Source organism: Symphalangus syndactylus, chromosome 19, assembly GCF_028878055.3.
Source record: "Symphalangus syndactylus isolate Jambi chromosome 19, NHGRI_mSymSyn1-v2.1_pri, whole genome shotgun sequence".
Classification (NCBI taxonomy): domain Eukaryota; kingdom Metazoa; phylum Chordata; class Mammalia; order Primates; family Hylobatidae; genus Symphalangus; species Symphalangus syndactylus.
In genome coordinates, this window is record NC_072434.2 from 50691718 (window position 1) to 50712314 (window position 20597).

At 40.1% G+C, this 20597-nt stretch overlaps 1 protein-coding gene across 6 annotated transcripts in view; it reads right to left on the reverse strand.

The window, feature by feature from the left end:
- PATJ (PATJ crumbs cell polarity complex component) overlaps positions 1-20597 on the reverse strand; it is a 425559-nt gene that overhangs the window by 131918 nt on the left and 273044 nt on the right. For all 6 annotated transcript variants that reach the window (XM_055235148.2, XM_055235146.2, XM_063613334.1 and 3 more), the window contains exon 29: positions 12856-12947. In XM_055235148.2, coding sequence (XP_055091123.1) covers positions 12856-12947 — 92 coding nt within the window. The remainder of the gene's footprint in view (positions 1-12855; positions 12948-20597) is intronic.

The following is a 20597-nucleotide window of genomic DNA, read 5'->3' on the forward strand; positions in this document are numbered from 1 at the left end:
ACTGGAAACAACCCAAATGTTCACCTACAGGAGAATGATCATCAAATTTTTGTATATTCATAGAGTGAAGTATTACTCTGTGATTAAAGGAACAAACTTTTGATAAACATAACATGGATAAATCTCAAAAATGTTATGTTAATGAAAGAAACCAGACACAAAAGAATAAATGCTGTTTGATTCTATTTACATTAAGTTGAAACTAACCTATAGTGACAGACATCAGGAAGCAGGTGGCTCTTAGGGGAAGGAGAGAGTGACTGTAAAGGGACACCGCAATCTTTCGGAGGTGAATGAATAGTCTATATTTTTGTTTTGCGTGGAGGTTACACATGTGTATGCAATTATCAAAACTCAACAGACTTAAGACATAAAATCTATTGCACTGAGTATAAATTATACCCCAACTAAAAAATAAATCCATGATAATGTGTAGTACAAGACAACTACGTTGGCTTGGAAATGAATATAAGCAAAGGCACAGACAGACCAAAGCAAAGGTATGGATTCTAACTCTGATAAGATATAAATAAGATACAAAACAACTTAAAACCCTGGTTTCTCAACCTTTAAAATTGGGATAATGTCTAATATTAATAGAATTGTTATGAGATAATGTAAACGTCAAAGCACCAAAGCACACTAACAGAAGTAAATATTTAATGTTTTATGGCTTTGTGATGTTAAATCTCAAATGCTTAAACTTCCAGGTGCTACATTGTCGGTTACTATTAATTCATTCAGCCATCAACCAAAAAATTTAAAACATCACTGAGTCTAATGGTTTAATCTAAAGGCTTTATTCTTCTTTTTTCTTTTAATCCCATAGTTTCCATCCTAATTCATGTCCTTTTCATGTTGCCTGGTCTATGACAACAGTATCACTACTTGTTTTCTTGTTCTGCTTTCTCTGCATCTGAATCCATCCAAATTGCTCCCTCTCAACTGTGAAAACTACCCACTGGAACCAAGCCTGAAAATAACCCAACATCAATGAGTTCCCTCTATGGATGTTTGTTTTGCCTGATGTATAGTTTCTTATTTGCATGTCTTTGTAGTTGCTGGAGAACTTGTTACTTAACTGTACGACCTTTTATAGCATATGACATACAGGAGGTACTCAGTAAATCATGAATTTGCTGATGCCATTTGGACTCAATTCTTTCCTATGTAAGTCTACCTAGCTAGTATTAAATATTAACTAACTCTCACTGTACCCACTTCTCCAACAGCAATCGCTTGCTCCTTTGAATTTCTAAACTGCTCATGTGGCTTGTCTCAGTAACTTCATTCTAGTCTTCTAAGAGCATTTCACTGTATTTTTGGATGCACATATATGTCATATACAGCACTTTGTTGATGTAACATTATATATTTATTCTTTATCCCTCAAAGGTGTAACCATAATTCAAACTGTAATGAGGGATTTCATTAACATGTTATTTGATAGCCCTTGACTAATTCCTTAGGATAAATATGGGATACTCTAATATAAACTCGAAAAGAACACTGTAAATTGTTGCCAAAAAAAAAATTAGTAGTCATGAGGAGAACATACTCATGCTTCAGGGAGACACAACAAGCCCATGATGACAATTTATGAATGATGAAAAATAAGACATCTAATGTGACAGGCAGTGTGTGTATGTTTGTAGAATGCCATAACTTCATCAGGGTATGAGATATTCCTAAGAAGCATTTCTACCTCTTCTAAAAGCAAGAAAGTGTGTTTCATCTTAAAATTCATAGGGAATTTCAAGGGACCCCAAATAGCCAAAACAATCTTGAAAAAGAAAAATAAAGTTGAAGGTCTTACCTTTCCTTGATGTTCAAACCTACTGCAAAGTACGGTAATAAAAACAGCGTGGTACTGGCATAAAGATAGACATATTAACCAATGGAGTAGGACAGACAGCCAAGAAATAAACCCTGGTATACGTGTATGTATGCATGTATGTATGTATGTATGTATTTTGAGACAGGGTCTCGCTCTGTCACTCAGGCTGGAGTGCAGTGGCATGATCATAGCTCATTGTAGACTTGAAGCCTTAAACTTCCAGGCTCAAGCGAACCTCCCACCTCAGCCTTCTGAATAGCTGGGACTACAGGTACAGGCTACCATTTCTGGCTTTTTTTTTTTTTTTTAAACACAGTCTCCCTCTGTTGCCCAGGTAGCAGTGTGGATGACGTGATCATGGCTCACTGCAGCCTTGACCTTCCAGGCTACAGCAGTCCTCACACCTCAGATTCCTAAGTAGCTGGGACCACAGGTGTGTGCCACCACAGTGGGCTAATTTTCTTTTTGAATTTTAGTAGAGATGAGGCCTCGCTATGTTGCCCAGTCTGGTCTTGAATTCTTGAGCTCAAGCAATCCTCCCACCTTAGCCTCCCAAAGTGCTGGGATGACAGGCGTGAGCCACCACACTCACCCTGTATATGATTAAGGGATTTTCAACTAGAACACCAAGACCATTCAATGGGGGAATGGATGATCTTTTCAACAAATGGTGCTGGAAAAACTGGATATCTACATGTAAAAAATTAAGTCTTCTGAGTGAAGGTTACACTGATGGGGTGCATCTGTAATCCTAGCTACTCAAAAGGCTGAGGTGGGAAGATGGCTTGAGCCCAGGAGTTTGAGGCCAAATTGTGCTATGATCATGCCTGTGAAGAGCCACTACTCTCCAGCCTGAGCAACACAAAGAGATCCTCAACTCTAAGAGAGGGGAAAAAAAGAATGAAGTCATAGCCTTCCTTTATACCATATATGAAAATAAACTCAAAATGAATCAAAGGCTTAATATAAGAGCTAAAACTATAAAACTCTTAGATGAAAATATAGGGATGAAATGCTTTGTGACATTGGATTTGACAATAATTTCTTGAGTACAACACCAAAAGCACAGGTAACAACAACAAAAATAGATAAATTGGACATCAAAATAAAAAACCTTGCGTATATCAAAGGGCATAATCAACAGAGTGAAAAGGCAACTTATGAAATAGGAGAAAATATTTGCAAATCATATATCTGACAAGTGGTTAATATCTACAATATGTAAAGACTCCCATAACTCAACAACAGCAAAACAAACAATCTCATTAAAAAAATGGGCAAGGGACTTGAATAGACATTTCTATAAAGAAAACACACAAAAAGCCAATAAGTACATGAAAAGATGCTCAGTATCACTAATCCCTCAGGAAAGTGCAAATCATGCACATCAAAATCACAATGAGATACCACCTCACACTTATTAGGATGGATACTATCCAAAAAAAAAAAAGGAATGTTGGCAAGGTTATGAAGAAATTAAAACCTGTGTACATTGTTGGTAGGGACGTAAAATGGTACAGCAACTATGGAAAACAGTATGGAGGTTCCTCAGAAAATTAAAAATAGAATATGACTCAGGAATTCCATTTGTGTGATATATATCCAAAAGAATTGAAAGCAGGGTCTGGAAGAGATATCTGTATATCCATGTTCATAGCAGCATTATTTACAGTCACCAAAAGGTGGAAGCAACCCAAGTACCTATCAATGGATGCGTGGATAAACAAACATGGCACATACATAAAATGGAACATTATTCAGCCTTAAAAAGGTAAGAAATTTTAGCACACGCTGTGACATCACTGAACATTGAAAGTACATGCTAAGTGAAATATACCAGTCACAGAAGGACAAATACTGCATGAGTCCACTTATGTGAGGTACCTAGGGCAGTCAAATTCAGAGACAGACAGTAGAATGGTGGCTGCCAGGGGCTGACAGGAGGGAAGAATGGGGAGTTATTGTTTAATGTACACAGAGTTTCAGTTTGGGAAGATGAAATAATTCTGGAGATGGATGGTGATGATGGTTGCCCAACAATGTGAATGTACTTCATGCCACTGAACTGTGCACTTAAAATGGTGAAGATGGTACCTTTTGTGTTATATGTTATGCTCAGTTGCTTCCACCTTTTGGCTACAGTAAATAATGTTGCTAGGAACACAGATATAGAAATATCTCTTCCGGACCCAGCTTTCAATTATTTTGGATATATACTCCACAAGTAGAATTGCTGGGTCCTATGGTGAAATTGTGTTATGTTTATTTCATCACAATTAAAATTACCTGAGCAAGAAAAAAAGTGAAAGTGTGATGAAAATATGTTTGAATTATTTAGAATGTCACTTAAAATCATGATTGTCTTCAGGGTGTTCTGGGCCTGCCTCTTGGAAACGTCCTTTCAGCAGATCCACAGGATCTCATTTTATGCCAACAAAATACCGTTTTATCAAAAGCAGAAGTTATGTGCCTGAATTCAGCCTGGATTGTTGAGCAGGCTGACTTTATTTATTGCAACTTGTTCTAAAATGATTACAACTACAATCTAGTGCCTGGTACATCATTTAGGTGCATGTACACACACACACACACACACACACACGTTGAATAAATGAACACATCAACACAACTAACAAGGCCTGGATATTGCTTTCTGATTATACTAAATCTAGTCGTCTGAGACATTTCAGGATAGTAAAAAGTAATCTCTATACTTCCCGTATTAATTGGAACATGACACTGAATTAACATTCAGCCAGGAAAGCTCCACGTAAATGAATCAGAAGTAATGTACAAAACAAAGCAAATCATTCTACCTCAATGGGAAAATTCCTTTCCAAAAAGATTCCAGGAGATATTCCTAACTGTATGAACAGAGTAAACAGTTCCAATTCACAATTAGAAGAAACTACCAAAATAGCTGAGTATGTCGAATCGGAAATAAAAGTCCAATGACAGTGGAATTATGAGTTCTATTTACTTGGCACTTCAAACAATGTCAATTACCAATGAGGGCTGCTGGGAGAAAGTAGTATCTAGACCCACATTTTACACAGGAGGCCTGAGGCATGTTCTAAATAATTGTTGCCAGTTGTGGAGAGGAAAAGGTGGCTCATAAAATATTTGGCAGTGCAGGCTGGCAGGAGAGTTGATACGGGGAACTTAGGACTGGATGGAATGGATGACTTAGCCTAATAAGTTGAAGACAGCCTTTTTTTTTTTTTTTTGAGACAGGGTTCTCTCTGTCACCCAGGGTGGAGTGCAGTGGCACTATCTCAGCTCACTGCAACCTCCGCCTCCTGGGTTGAAGTGATTCTCTTGCCTCCGCCTCCTGAGTAGCTGGGATTACAGGCACATGTCACCATGCCCAGCTAATTTTTTGGCATTTTTAGTAGAGACAAGGTTTTGCCATGTTGGCCAAGCTGGTCTCGAATTCCTGGCCTCAAGTGATCAGCCCGTCTTGGCCTCTCAAAGTGCTGGGATTACAGGCATGAGCCACTGCGCCCAGCCTTCCAAGAGAGTCTTTCTAAAAGATAGTACCATAGATACTCTCAGCTATTCCCCTCTTATTCCTGGCTGGCAAATCCCAAAAGTTCAGATACACAGACCTTAATATACAGCCCTCACCATAAGGCCATGTGCTGGGATCCTCACCCTCAGGGACAAACTGGGACAAATCCTGCCTGATTCCTCTTTGGTAATCATGGTAATCTCATTTCAAGAGCCAGCAATGGTTTGGCAATGGTAATGAGTGATACAGCAGATCCTCAGTAGAGACTTGTTCAGAGGCTTTATGCTCTGCTAAAGTCGTTTGAAGGATGAAAAACTCAGAATTCTAAGGCTAAAAGCTTACAACTGACAGGAAGATGCACAGAGGAAACCAAAAATCTCACTCTGGTTGCTTGTAATTTGTTCAGATAGCTCTATTTCTTATCTGTTCATTAAGATTATTTGACAGTAAGCAATAAAAATAAATTTGGGCCAACGTAAGCAAAAGAGAATTTACTGGAGGGATACTGAGCTCTCACAAAATTGATAGGCTATAGGATCAGGCTTGGGACAGTTGGGAACTAAGAGACTTCCAGAGGACAAGGAAGTAGGAAACAGAATGATGTAGCAGGAGTGTCTGGCCAGGGCACTGTGGCTCTATGAATAAACACCATTCGTATCAAATCACTCACATTACTTGCTTCCAATTCTATACCTAAGGTATCGTATTGCCAAAGTGTAAGACACATTGACCACCTGCTGGCCACACTTTGGCAGTGAGAGAAAGAATTGGCTCCTTCAGCTTCCACAGAGGGAGACAGGCATCTAGATGTGTTTCACTGTGTGTGTGTGTGTGTGTGTTGAGAGGTGAGAAGTGGGGGTCTACCTAAGGAAACAGGAATTCCACTGGGCAAATAGTATAAATATTGACCGGCAAAAAAGAAAAAAAGCAAGCTCACATCATCCCTGATGACCATCCCAATTAGTTGTTTCTGAGTGCCAAAAGAGGTGAAACAAATATAGGCATAATTCCCATAAGCTAATATATGCAGGTATTATATTAAGGAATGGAAGTAGCAAAGAAAAAATTACCAATTCTGCCCACGAAAGAGTAAAACTAAATAGACCAATATCAACTTCTGAATGGAATTGGTAATAAAAAAAAAAACCTGCCAACCAAAAAAAGCCCTGGACCAGATGGATTCACAACTAAATTCTACCAGATGTACAAAGAAGAACTGATACCAATCTTACTGAAACTATTCCAAAAAAAATCAAGGAGGAGGGGCACCTCCCTAACTCATTCTATGAAGCCAGCACCAGCCTAACACCAAAATCTGGCAGAGACACAACAAAAAAAGAAAACTTCAGGCCAGTATCCCTCATGAACATAAAGGCAAAAATCATCAACAAAATATTAGCAAACCGAATTCAGCAGCACATCAAAAAGCTAAACACCACAATCAAGTAGGCTTTATTCCTGAGATGCAAGGCTGGTTCAACGTACACAAATCAGTAAATGTGATTCACCACATAAACAGAATCAAAAGCAAAAATCGTATGATCATCTCAATAGATGCAGAAAAAGCTTTTGATAAAATCCAACATGACTTCATAATAAAAACCCTGAACAGACTACTCATTGAAGGAACACCTCCAAATGATAAGAGCCATCTCTGAAAAACCTGCAGCCGACATCATGCTACCTTACAGAATTCAAAACAAGTGGCATACACAGCTATACTTACCCGATGATACTTTCCTAAAGAACGATTGCTTCTCTCCTAGAAGCAAATATCCAGGTATTTTGATTGGGTATCCAATTGTGGAACCTTTGGGTTTCTATACATCCTATGACTTGGCTTACTTATCCTTCGAGTCTTAGCCTAAGCATCTTTCTCTGTGACATCTTCCCATGGGCCCCAAAGACTACATCAGATGCATCTCCGATATGTCCCTAGAGCATCACAGTACTTATATCACTGGATAAGGTACTAGACTATTGTTTATTCTCTGTCTTCTCCTTTCAGACAGAAATCGTGTTCTTTCCATCACTGACTCCACAGCATTAACACAAGTAGGTGTTCTGTAAACACCTGTTAAAAAAAGAATGAATGTTTCTTTATGAAAGTTAAACTCATGCTTATGCATGCGTTCTTTTTTCCTGTTTATCAAAACTAGATCTAACGAATCAAGAGCACAAGAAGGATTTTTGTTTTTTTTTTGGAGATGGAGTTTCACTCTTTTTGCCCAGGCTGGAGTGCAATGGTACGATCTCGGCTCACTGCAACCTCCACCTCCCGGGTTCAAGTGATTCTCCTGCCTCAGCCTCCCAAGTACCTGGGATTACAGGCACCCGCCACCATGCCCAGCTAATTTTTGTATTTTTAGTAGAGACAGGGTTTCACCATGTTGGTTAGGCTGGTCTGGAACTCCTCACCTCAGATGATCCGCCTGCCTGGGCCTCCCTAAGTGCTGGGATTATAGGTGTGAGCCACCATGCCCAGCCAAGAAGGATTTTTAAAACAGGCATCCGAGTTGCTTCTTCAGATGGTCATCTCCTTAAGATGACTCTGGCATTCACATTAATTCAAGCAATATCATCTTTCAGGGATATGGCCAGAGGATAATGAGCCACGCTATATTTTTAATTACAAAAGCAAGACATATGTTCAATCGATACGGGAAGGTGGAGCCCATGGTGAGTCCACTTTTACTCAGTGGGGCTTGACAGCTAGCACTAAATCTTTCCAAGGATTTCAGTTTCATCTCGTTTCCTTTAGCCCCAGGAGTTTTTACACAGTACACATTTTCCACATGTAATTAAGTAATGGAGAGTGAGCTGTTATACATGACATTCAATTTTTGATAGTGGGGGAAGGTACGACAAGAGCTGCAGGCAAGATCATTAATCTCCTTGGATCCCTGCACTGCCAAACACGGCAATTCATTTGTTGTGTTAATACAGCTCTCCTCTTGTACTTAAATTGCTGTGCTCATATGAAGGGGAGAATGCCAAACACGAAAACCCACAGAATTGAGTGTAGAGTACATAGCGAGCACCCAGATTGTAATACACATCTGGATGATCCAGAGTTGAATAATTTAGTGTATCAGAGACCATATGTTTAGAGTACAATTTCCAGGACTGTCCAAAATCTAATGATGCGAAAAGCAAAAGGGAAAAAGTGATTATATAAGTCATGTATAAATAGCTGCAACTTGCTGATTTGTGCTAATGACCCACAGACCCCTTGCCAATTATAGATAAATTAGTATATGACTAAATACAAGTGTTAAAAGAATATGACAAGGACCTGATTACAAAATGTCCATTGCTACAGACGAAAGGCCTTAGTTAATTAAAATGTTGCCTGCAGCATATTTTAATAGCTTTCTGTGATTACTGCTAATCGTTCTCTAAAACCTGTGGCCAGTTCCCATTTTCATCTCAATTGTCAATAAATTTGAAAAACAGTTGCCAAGGTATAAAAGCCAACATTTTCTGTATAACGGAAAAGCACAGAGAATAATTTCAACTAAGGAAGGAAATTTTGCCAAATAGAAGTGCAAATTGTAAAGAAATACAATTTATAAAAACTAGTTTTCAAAGTAACATTATAACACAGTACAAGTTATGCAGAGTTTAAAAGAAAAGCAAAATCGCATCTGTGGTGCTGAGATGATTTAAGTGTTAACTTCTGGAAACTTGATAATGAATCGAATTTTAACTTCTTCAGGATTTGATTCTAAAATAGGCAAAATCAGGATTCTTATAATAAATAATTATTCAGAATCACTCCTATATGTTTTTTCTCCCTATAAAAGAAGACATAAAAAAATCTTAGCTAATTTGGGAAAGTACTGGGAAGAGGGACTGAGGTATGAGGAATTTTGTAAAATACTGAGTTACAGAAATGTATATATTTTTAATCCACAAAATAACAACAACAATGAACTTACTATAATTGTTGCCTTTGGACAACAAGTAATCTAGAATTGCTTAGTACGAGCGAAAAGGAAATTTATTCAATAAAGCTTTCTGAACACTCAGTATATGCTACACACTGTAATTGAATGACCATGCAGGAAAGGTTCGTGCTACAGTCTGAATGTTTGTGTCCCCTCAAAATTCATTTGTTGAAACCTAATCACCAACATGAAGGTATTAATAGGCAGGGCCTTTCGGAAGGTGTTTACGTCATGAGAGTGGGGCCCTCATGATGGGATTAGTGCCTTAGAAAGTAGGCCCAAGGGAGCCCCTCCTGTTACGTGAGGATACACCAAATAGATCTATGAAACAGGAAGTGGGCCCTCTCCAGACATCAAATCTGCTAGAGCCTTGATCTCGAACTTCCTAGCCTCCAAAACTGTGAGAAATAAATTTCTGGGCCTGGCGCAGTGGCTCATGTCTGTGATCCCAGCACTTTGGGAGGCCAAGGTGGGCAGATCATTGAGGCCAGGAGTTTGAGACCAGCCTGGCCAACATAGTGAAACCCTGTCTCTACTAAAAATAAAAAAAAAATTAGCCGGGCCTAGTGGTACACACCTGTAGTCCCAGCTACTCGGGAGACTGAGGCATGAGAATTGTTTGAGCCTGGGAGGCAGTGGTTGCAGTGTGCCAAGATCGCACCACTGCACTCCAGCCTGGGTGACAGAGCAAGACTCTGTCTCAAAATGAATGAATGAACGAATGAATGAATGAATGAATTTCTGTTCTTTATAAGACACTCGGGTATTTTGTTATAGCAGCCCAAATGGACTAAGAATTAGATTACAGATTTTAAATGTACATTGATACTTCTAAATTGCTTAAAATCACTTCCAGTAAATAAGCATTCAGCAGCATCCCTAATCTTGTGTATACCATTAATTTACTCAACAAATTCTTTTCTTGATTCTTTTCTGTTCAATGATCAAAACTGAAATAATCAGACTCTAAATTGATGGAGCTTTACTACTATGATTAAAATTCTATTCAGCTTTCTCTTCTGTCTTCTAAATAATTTCAAATTATTTAACCTTTCTTTATTGAAGGAGGAGGGTTTTATTTCCCAACTACACAATTGCATTAAATTATTTCCTTTGGACTCTATTCAAATTTATTTTTGCTGTCTTTAAAATGGCATGGCCCATGTGGATAATAAAAGCCCCACAAATGCTGAAGAGGTAAGTACTGTTGATAACAGCTCTTGTGGTAGCAGCCCTCACTATGTACTAAATACCATGTGCAGATGCTGATACTGTTAAGTGCTACATACATCTTCTCATGTACTAGCCACATAATTTTTTTTTTTTGAGACAAGGTCTTGTTGTCACCCAAGCTGAAGTGCAGTGGCATGATCATGGCTTATTGCAGTCTCAACCTCCTGGGCTCACGCGATGCTCCTGCCTCAGCCTCCCAAGTGGCTGGGACTATAGGGCACATGCCACCACGCCTGGCTAATTTTTTTTTCTTTTGCACAGATTGGGTCTCACTATGTTGCCCAGGCCAGTCTCAAACTCCTGAACTCAAGCCATCCTACTGCCTTGGACTCCCAAAGTGGTGGGATTACAGGTGTGAGCCACCGCGCCTGGCCCCCACACAACTTTATGCAAAGTTTTCAAGTCTGAACACACTACTTTTGTGGACTTCTCTTAATGAACAACATCTTAATCTCTTGAGTGCTGACCTTTCTTCAAAGTCTACTCAAGTTTTTTTTTAATCAACTAACTCTAATTTTATAACCTTTGCCAAAAGAAAGGACAAGAAAACCAAAAAGGAGACTGGTATCTAACAGAGGATGTCAAAGGAGAGTAAGGATAAAGGGCTCATCTTAACATACAAAGACATAGGTGAAGGAGGAAGCTTTCACTCTCTGAAAATACAGTGAAAAACTAGAAAGCCAGAAAGTGCCACTAGGTGGGAGAAAAGGATGCTAATACAGGATTTCCTTTTTTTTTTTTTTTTTTTGAGACAGAGACTCGCACTGTCAACCAGGTGGGAGTACAGTGGCGTGATCTCGGCTCACTGCAACCTCTGCCTCCTGAGTTCAAGATGCAATTCTCCTGCCTCAGCTTCCTGAGTAGCTGAGATTACAGGTGTGTGCCACCACACCTGGCTAATTTTTGTATTTTTAGTAGAGACAGGGTTTCACCATGTTGGCTTGGCCAGGCTGGTCTCGCACTCCTGACCTCGTGATCTGCCTGCCTCAGCCTCCCAAAGTGAGCCACAATGCCCGGCCTTTTTTTTTGAGACAGAGTCTCTCTCTGTCGTCCAGGCTGGAGTGCAATGGTGCGATCTCAGCTCACTGCAGCCTCTGCCTCCTGGGTTCAACCAATTCTCCTGCCTCAGCCTCCCGAGTAGCTGGGAGTAGAGTTGTGCGCCATCACACCTGGCTAATTTTTTGTATTTTCTAGAACAGACAGGGTTTCGCCATGTTGGCCAGGCTGGTCTCAAACTCCTAACCTCAGGTGATCCTCAGGTGATCCTCCCAAAGTGCTGGGATTACAGACGTGAGCCACCGTGCCTGGCCCTAATGTAGGATTTCTTCAGGAGCGAAGTAGAAGTGGGAAGGGATATTTCAATCACGTTAGTGCCCATGCTGGGAATAAAACTACCTCCTAATAACAGTGGTCCCTGGGAATGGACAGATCTTACTGCTGGTAACTAACGAGAAAGGGAAGAATAATAATGATTGTCGTAATCCTAAAATAGCAGCTAACATTCTTTCACCCCTTGCTCTATGCTAGATGGTGTATTGAGCATTTTCAATTTCTGAAATATCACAGTGAATGACGGAGGTGCTTTATTATCCCATTTTACAGATGATGACTGAGTTCCAGAAGGAAAAAGAAGCACAGCTACAGTGAACATAAAGGGTTAGGTACATGACCTAAAAATAATTCAGATTTACTTGTCATTTCAGTCCAATAAAGAGAATCAAACAACCTCATTTCTATTGCTGATGTGGCAATGTTGGCTACAAACAGTAAGATCCCTAATTCTGATTTACTTGTACCTTGAGGGCTCAATCAGCTTGCAGGGAGGTCTGAGTAAAGGTGAAGCCCCAAACACACAATACAACTCTAGGCAGCAGTGCTGACATCTTCTCTACTCTGAGCTTCTCACCAGCACTCTTAAAAGGAAGCTCCTAAGAATGTCTTCAGTTCTGTTTTCCTGTTTATTCTTTAATGAAGACATTAATGATTCAGCAAATGTACCAAATAATAGTGACAGGAGGAGAAGTTAGCGGGTTTCATTATATTTATATACAGGATAAATGGATCCAGAAAGGGAAGAATGTTTTATAACTGAAATATAAATACTAGCCTCAGCTACCAATTCTATCCCGTGAAACATAAGCAAATAAGAAAACCTCATAATCCAAACAATCAATACTTTTCTTGAAGTGACAGTTACAAAAGGAATATATATTTTTAGAAGGAACAGTGATTTCACTAGACAAATCAAAGATGACATAGTCTTACACTAATAACATCTTCAGAAGAGGTCTTTGATTTTGCAAAACCAGATCTAGCAATCTTACCTGATGAAAACCAGCTTGACCTTTGATGGGGCAGTCTTAATAATGGCAGATGCATTTTGGTGACTTCTTCCATACAGAATCTGATTGTTTATCTGTTTGGGAAAAAACACAATGTACTAAATTATACATGTCTACAAGCATATATGTATATACTTGGAATTAAATGATAAAGTCTACTGAATTTCTTTTTTTTTTTTTTTTTTTTGAGACAGTCTCACTCTGTCGCCCAGGCTGAAGTGCAGTGGTGCAATCTTGGCTCACTGCAACCTCCACCTTCTGGGTTCAAGTGATTCTCATGCCTGAGTCTCCTGAGTAGCTGGAATTACCAGCATGCGCCACCATGCCTGGCTAATTTTTTTGTATTTTTAGTAGAAAAGAGGTTTCACCATATTGGCTAGGTTGGGGTTGGTCTTAAACTCTTGGCCACAAGTGATCTGCCTGCCTCAACCTCCCAAAGTGCTGGGACTACAGGCGTGAGCCACTGCACCCGGCCCTAAGTCTACTGATTTTTTTTTTTTTTTGAGGCGGAGTCTCGCCCAGTCACCCAGGATGGAGTGCAGTGGCACGATCTCGGCTCACTGCAACCTCTGCCTCCCAGGTTCAAGCAATTCTCCTGCCTCAGCCTCCCGAGTAGCTGGGATGACAGGTGTGCACCACCATGCCCGGCTAATTTTTGTATTTTTAGTAGAGACGGGGTTTCACCATGTTGCCCAGGCTGGTTTAGGACTCCTGACCACGTGATCCACACGCCTTGGCCTCCCAAAGTAAGTCTAATGATTTTTAAGTGGGTATGTTAGGACTCTCAAATGCTAAAAATCTTAATATTCTTTGTAGTAGAGATTCAAACAGTAATTCTAAACAGCTATCAAAAATCCTTAAATTCAGTTTTGACTACAGTTAATGAAGAACATACAGTCCTTTATCCTTTTGCTAAACTTCAAGAAAGCAGTAGTTAAGCCCGATACAAAAAGTTTACGACACATATTTCATTTCCTACAGCTTTCCCAGATTCCTTAAAAATGCTGAAAACAGACCAAATTGTGGTATTCACTGGAGCTCTGGAGAGCCCATTAAACATGATTTTGTAAACATGTCAAGGTTATTACATAATATAAATTTGTTACTCTAGAAAAGGTAAATATTATATCCCTGTTTTAAGTCAAATTTTAAACCAACTACACAGAAAGATTTTACTGAACGCCATCAATGAGCCATCTGCTCATATCCAAGACATGGTAGAATTTTAAACTTGATTGGATCTACCAAAACATGACCTAAACAACATTTAAATTCTACATTTCTTTATTCCAGATTTTCCCACTGGCAAACTATGATGATAGCTGGAAACCCTCTTATTTTATTTCACCCAACTGATAACAGCTCATACAGTTTTGACTTTTTCCTTCTATCTCTTTAAAAAGTAGTTAATGATCTATAACTATACTATTCCTATTCAAGTGTGACATTGACAATTTCTGCTATTTAAGAGATAGTATAGTGTACCATATAAGGGATAGTAAAAGGAATTGTAATTTGCATCTAATTTGTTCTTACTGTCTCTGGAATTGTGCATTTTAAGGCACACCTGATGTTCCTTTCAAGACATCTAAAATGTTATTTTTTTGTCAAAATAATTCTAATGTGAAAGCATGTGGAAGTGAACACTTTAAAATATGAAATGAAAATATAGTATTTTCAACTGTCTAAAAAGTGGCCCTTCCATCACCTTTCCTAAGTGGTAAAGCTGGGATTCATATCCAAGGCTGATGGAAAGACCAATCTTGGGCTACCCCCTCACTCTGCCTCTTATTCTATCAGCTTTTGTTCTGCACCAAGATCATCAATCTCACCGGGCACAGTGGCTCACACCTGTAATCCCAGCACTTTTGGAGGCCAAGGGAGGCAAATCACTTGAGGTCAGGAGTTCGAGACCAGCTGGCTAACATGGTGAAACCCTGTCTCTATTAAAAATACAAAAATTCAGCTGGGTGCCTATAATCAGCACTTTGGGAGGCCGAGGCAGATGGATCACTTGAGGCCAGGAGTTCGAGACCTGCCTGGTCAACATGGCGAAACCCCATCTCTACTAAAAAATACAAAAGTTAGCTGGGTGTGGTGGTGCATGTCTATCGTCCCAGCTACCTGGGAGCTGAGATGGCGCCACTGCATTCCAGCGTGGGTGACAGACTGAGACTCTGTCTCCAAACAAAAGCAAAAAGCAAAAATTAGCTGGACGTGGTAGCACGCACCTGTAGTCCCAGCTACTGGGGAGGCTGAGACATGAGAATAGCTTGAACCTGGGAGGCAGAGGTTACAGCAAGCCGAGAAATTGCGCCACTGCACTCCACCCTAGGTGACAGAGTGAGATTCCATCACACACACACAGACACACACACACACAAACACACACACACAAAATCATCAATCTCATGGAAAGCACCGATTTCCACACTGTCAGTTCTCTGTGCCTCAGTTTCCCCTTCTCTAAAAGAAATCTAAGTACCTACTTCACAAAGCTATTGTGAGAATTAAACAAGATAATGCCTTTACGTTTTATTTGGAGTACTCTTGATATCCAAAGGATTTTTAATTTTTATGGGTTTGAAACTACTCATCTTTGCTATTATGTTTCTTTCTTTCTTTCTTTTTTTTTTTTTTTTTGAGACAGAGTCTTGCTCTGTTGCCCAGGCTGGAGTGCAGTGACATGATCTCAGCTCACTGCAACCTCCGCCTCCGAGGTTCAAGCAATTCTGCCGCCTCAGCCTCCTGAGTTGCTGGGATTACAGGTGCCCGCCACCAAGCCCGGCTAATTTTTTTTTTTGTATTTTTAGTAGGGACGGGGTTTCACCATGTTGGCCAGGCTGGTCTTGACCTCCTGACCTCAGGTGATCTGCCCTCCTCGGACTCCCAAAGTGCTGGGATTACAGGCATGAGCCACTGCGCCCGGCATACGTTTCTATTCTTAATATCATGCATTTAAAAATATGTCCGCTGTCTAGATTGCATATTTTCTCCTGACACTTTCAGAGTTTAACTTTTCTTATATTTGTATCTTCTTACCTACTTAGCTACAAGGGAAATGGTTAAAGAAATCATGCAGTGGCCAGGTGCAGAGGCTCACAGCTGTAATCCTAGCACTTTGCGAGGCTGAGGCTGGTGGATTGCCTGAGCTCAGGAGTTCAAGATCAGCCTGGGCAACATGTTGAAACCCTGTCTTGACAAACGATATGAAAATTAGCCAAGTGCGGTGGTATGCACCTGTAGTCCCAGCTACTTGGGAGGCTGAGGCGGGAGGTTTGCTTGAGCCTGTAAGGTTGAGGCTGCAGTGAGGCAAGATTGTACCACTGCACTCTAGCCTGGGCAACACAGTGAGACCCTGTCTCAAAAAAAAAAAAAAAAAGGAAAGAAAAAAGAAAAGAAATCATCTTTAAGAGTCTGTGAAAAAGCATACTTAATGACTTAGAAAATGTCCAAAATATACTAACTGGTAAAACCAAGTTTTAAAATAGTATGTGGTGGCGGGCGCCTGTAGTCCCAGCTACTCGGAGAGGCTGAGGCAGGAGAACGGCATGAACCTGGGAGGCGGAGCTTGCAGTGAGCTGAGATTGCGCCACTGCACTCCAGCCTGGGCGACAGAGCGAGACTCCGTCTCAAAAAAAAAAAAAATAGTATGTCTAGTATGATCATGTTTTTTGCTGACCACATTTTCCAATCTCTTTAATTTATAATTAACTACAAACAAGGTACTTTAAATCATATTTGACAATTAGATAAGGCCAAGTGTGGTGGCTCATGCCTGTAATCCCAGAGCTTTGGGAGGCTGAGACAGGAGGATCACTTGAGGAGTCTGAGACCAGCCTGGGCAACACAGAAAGACCCTGTCTCTAAAAAAAAATAATAAAAAGTTAACCAGTGATGGTGATGTGTGCCTGTAATTCCAGCTACTCAGGGGAAGCTGAGGTGGGAGGATCGCTTCAGTCCAGGAGTTCAAGACTGCAGTGAGCTATGACTGTACCACTGTACTACTGCCTGATTGACAGAGTGAGAAGAATTGGGGGGCTGGGTATGGTTGCCCATGCCTGTAATCCCAGCACTTTGGGAGGCCAAGGTGAGCGGATCACTTGAGGTCTGGAACTCAAGACCAGCCTGCCCAACATGGCGAAACCCCGTCTCTGCTAAAAGTACAAAAATTAGCTGGGCATCGTGTTAGGCACCTGTGGTCCCAGCTACTTGGGAAGCTAAGGCATAAGAATCACTTGAACCTGGGAGACGGCGGCTGCAGTGAGCCAAAATTGCACCACTGCACTCCAGCCTGGGCAACAGAGCAAGACTCAGTCTCAAAAAAGACAAATGACGTTTGGAATGAGCCTGATTCAAGGCCTGGCATTCAGTTAAGCATTTGTGAATGTCTGTGTCTTCCCACTGTGTTCAGCCTTTGCTTCCAGAAGCTTTTTCTAAGCCACCTATCCTACCCTCCTGTCTTTGAATCTTGTGGCACTAGGTTTAAAAAAATTTCTCTTCTTGCACTTATACCACAACACAACATGGTAAAGTCAATCCTTGTTGGGCAGTAAGCATCAGTGCAGGCACACAACACCTCCTGAACTGAGTGGAGCTCCTTAGGGCAGGAGCCAACACCCTCCTCTAGGTGGTTCCCAGTTTTTCATGCATAGCTTGTGCATAGTGGCCCTCAATGAGGATGTGCTGAGTTGCAGTCCTGAATGGAAGTGGTGCTTAATCAACTGCGAGTAGGCTTTCACTAACATGGGCTCCAGCTTTCAACGTGACTAAGGTTAAAAAAAAATGGTTTTGATCAGCAAAATGCTTGAGCATGTAGGAAATCTAACTGTTTCATGTTTATGGATATGTCTGCTTCTTTAGTGGTGATCCTCCATTTTGGTAGAATAGAATCTATGATACTATTATTCTGAGAGAGAAAAATGAGATCCCAAACGAAGAAAGCAGATCGTTAATTTTAATTTACGTAAGAGGAAATCTGAAGTTATGCCTTTCATGGTGCTGTTTCTAAATGTGCAGAGCCTCTGGCAGTGGAAAGGCAAAGCAGCTTGCTTGCTGTTGATGTTTTTTCCAGTGCCAATACGGGTGTTTATGACTAAGGCAGCTGCTCCCAGCAACATGCCGAGGCCTCTGGAGAAACTCTGCTATGCAGTGGAAAACTGGGAACAGAGCAAGAAACCCAAGAAAGAGTGAACCTTGATTTAACTGGATTAAATCTAAAAGGAAAATGCTGATCTCTGGATAGAAAAATAAATCCAAGACAAGGACTCTTTTATGGCCTTAAAAATAACACAGGGTTAGGGCTAGGGAAAAAAAATAACACATTTGTAGCCATTCAGTTTTAGGAGAGGTCTCTCTTTTGTTTTCTTCTTATTTAATATAAAACAATTTCACTATTTAAAGAAAAGTTATACAGCTTCCAACTATTCAAGCAGTTTTCATATTTTTTCATCACTAAAGGAAACATACTCCATTGAAAATTCAATAACTAGTTGGAAAGAATGATATATTTTATGCACAATTAGCTTTAGATTATCATCTATTGTATTACTGAGAAGCTGTTCTCTGAGGGCATTATTCTTTAAACAACAGATGTAGAAAGTCTTCCAAATAATCTAACACAGGCAAAAAAAGAAAAAAAGCATTCTTTTTTGGAAGTCTATTAGGTTAACTACAGTTAATAAAGGCTACCATTTACTGAGTGCTTATTCAGTGCAGAACACTATGCTAAACTCATTATGCACAGTATCTCATTTAAATCTCAGAATAACTGGGGTATGATTTACTTTCACTAGATTATGAAACTATAATTTGCCCAAGGTGCTTTAGCAATTAGTTTAAAAGCTTATAATCCTAGGGCATACCCAGAGGTCACATCATCTGGATGGTACACATAAAAAATGAGATAATTTCCAACAGCCATCTCTATAAAAAGATGAGCAAGAACAGAAAAGTGAGCTGGTCACTCTACCATCTTAGGTCTTGGACTTTTGAGATAAAGAAGTCAGTATTAACCAAAAACCAGGTCACTACAACACATGGGGGAAATGCCCAATAGTTGACTTTTAAGCTATATTTTGTTTTTTGCTTGCCCCCCCTCCCCTTTTTTTTTCTTTGAGACAGGGTCCCACTGTCACTCAGACTGGAGTGAAGTAGTATGCACATGGCTCGCTACAGCCTCAATCTCCTGGGATAAAGAGATCCTCCTGCCTCTGCCTCCCGAGAAGCTGGGACCACAGGCATGCACCACCATACCCAACTAAGACTTTTAGGCTTTTTAAAGTCCCAAATGCAATATGGAGTCCCATACAACTGTACCTTTCTTTTCATGCAAACAAACTGCACCTTGAACAATAACATACCCTTATGACACTTTTTTCAGTATATAAGTACATCTCATTTTATTGTGTGTGTTTTGTTTTTGTTTTTGTTTTGTTTTTTAACAAATGGAAAGTTTGTGGCAACCCTGCATTGAGCAAGTCTACTGGCACCATTTTTATAGCGGCAGGTGCTGACTTCCTGTCTGTGTCACATTTGGGTAATTCTCTCAATATTTCAAACGTTTACATTATTATTCTATCTGTTATGGCTATAAGTGATCCGTGACCTTTGATGTTGTTATAATTGTTTTGGGGCACCATAAACTGTGCCCATATAAAATGGCAAGCTTATTTAATCAGTTAACACATAATTGTGTGTTCTGATTACTCCACTGACCAGCTGCTCCCCATCTCCTTTTCTGTCCTCCGAGGCCTTCCTATTCCAAGACACAACAATATTAAAGTTAGGCCAATTAATACCCTACAATGATCTTTAAGTGTTCAAGTAAAAGGAAGAGTCCCACATCTCTCACTTTAAATCAAAAGCTAGAAATGATTAAACTTAGTGAGGAAGGCATGTCAAAAGCTGAGCTAAGCTGAAAGCCAGGCCTTTTGCACCAGTTAGCCAAGTTGTGAATGCAAAGGAGAAGTTCTTGAAGGAAATTAAAAGTGCCACTCCAGGGAACACAGGAATAATAAGAAAGCGAAACAGCCTAATTGCTAATATGGAGAAAGTTTGAGTGGTCTGGATGAAAGTTCAAATCAGCCACAACATTCTCTTAAGCAAAAGCCTAATCAAAAGCAAGGCCCTAACTCTCTTCAATTCTATCAAGGCTGAGAGAGGTGAGGAAGTTGCAGAAGTTGTTTGAAGCTAGCAGAGGTCTAAGGCAAGGAGTCTCGATCTCATAAAATGCAAGGAGAAGCAGCAAGTGCTGATGTAGAAACTTCAGAAAGTTATTCAGAAGATCTAGCTAAGCTCAATAACAAAGATGGTTACATTAAACAATAAATTTTCAACAATAGTCTTTCATGTGAAGAAGGATGTGTTTGCTTCCCCTTCAGCCATGATTGTAAGTTTCCTGAAGCTTCCCCAGCCATGCAGAACTATGAGTCAATTAAACTCCTTTCCTTATATGGAATCAACCTAAGTGCGCATCAACAGGTGAATGGATAATGAAAATGTGGTATATATACACAATGGAATAATATTCAGCCATAACAAATAATGAAATCCTGTCTTTTGCAATAACATGGATGGAACTGGAGGCCATTATGTTAAGTGAAATATACCAAGCACAGAAAGACAAATATTCACATGTTCTCACTCATTGTGGGAGTTAAAAAAGTAGATTTCATGAAGATAGAGAGTAGACTGGTGATTACCGGAGGCTGGGGTGGGGTGGG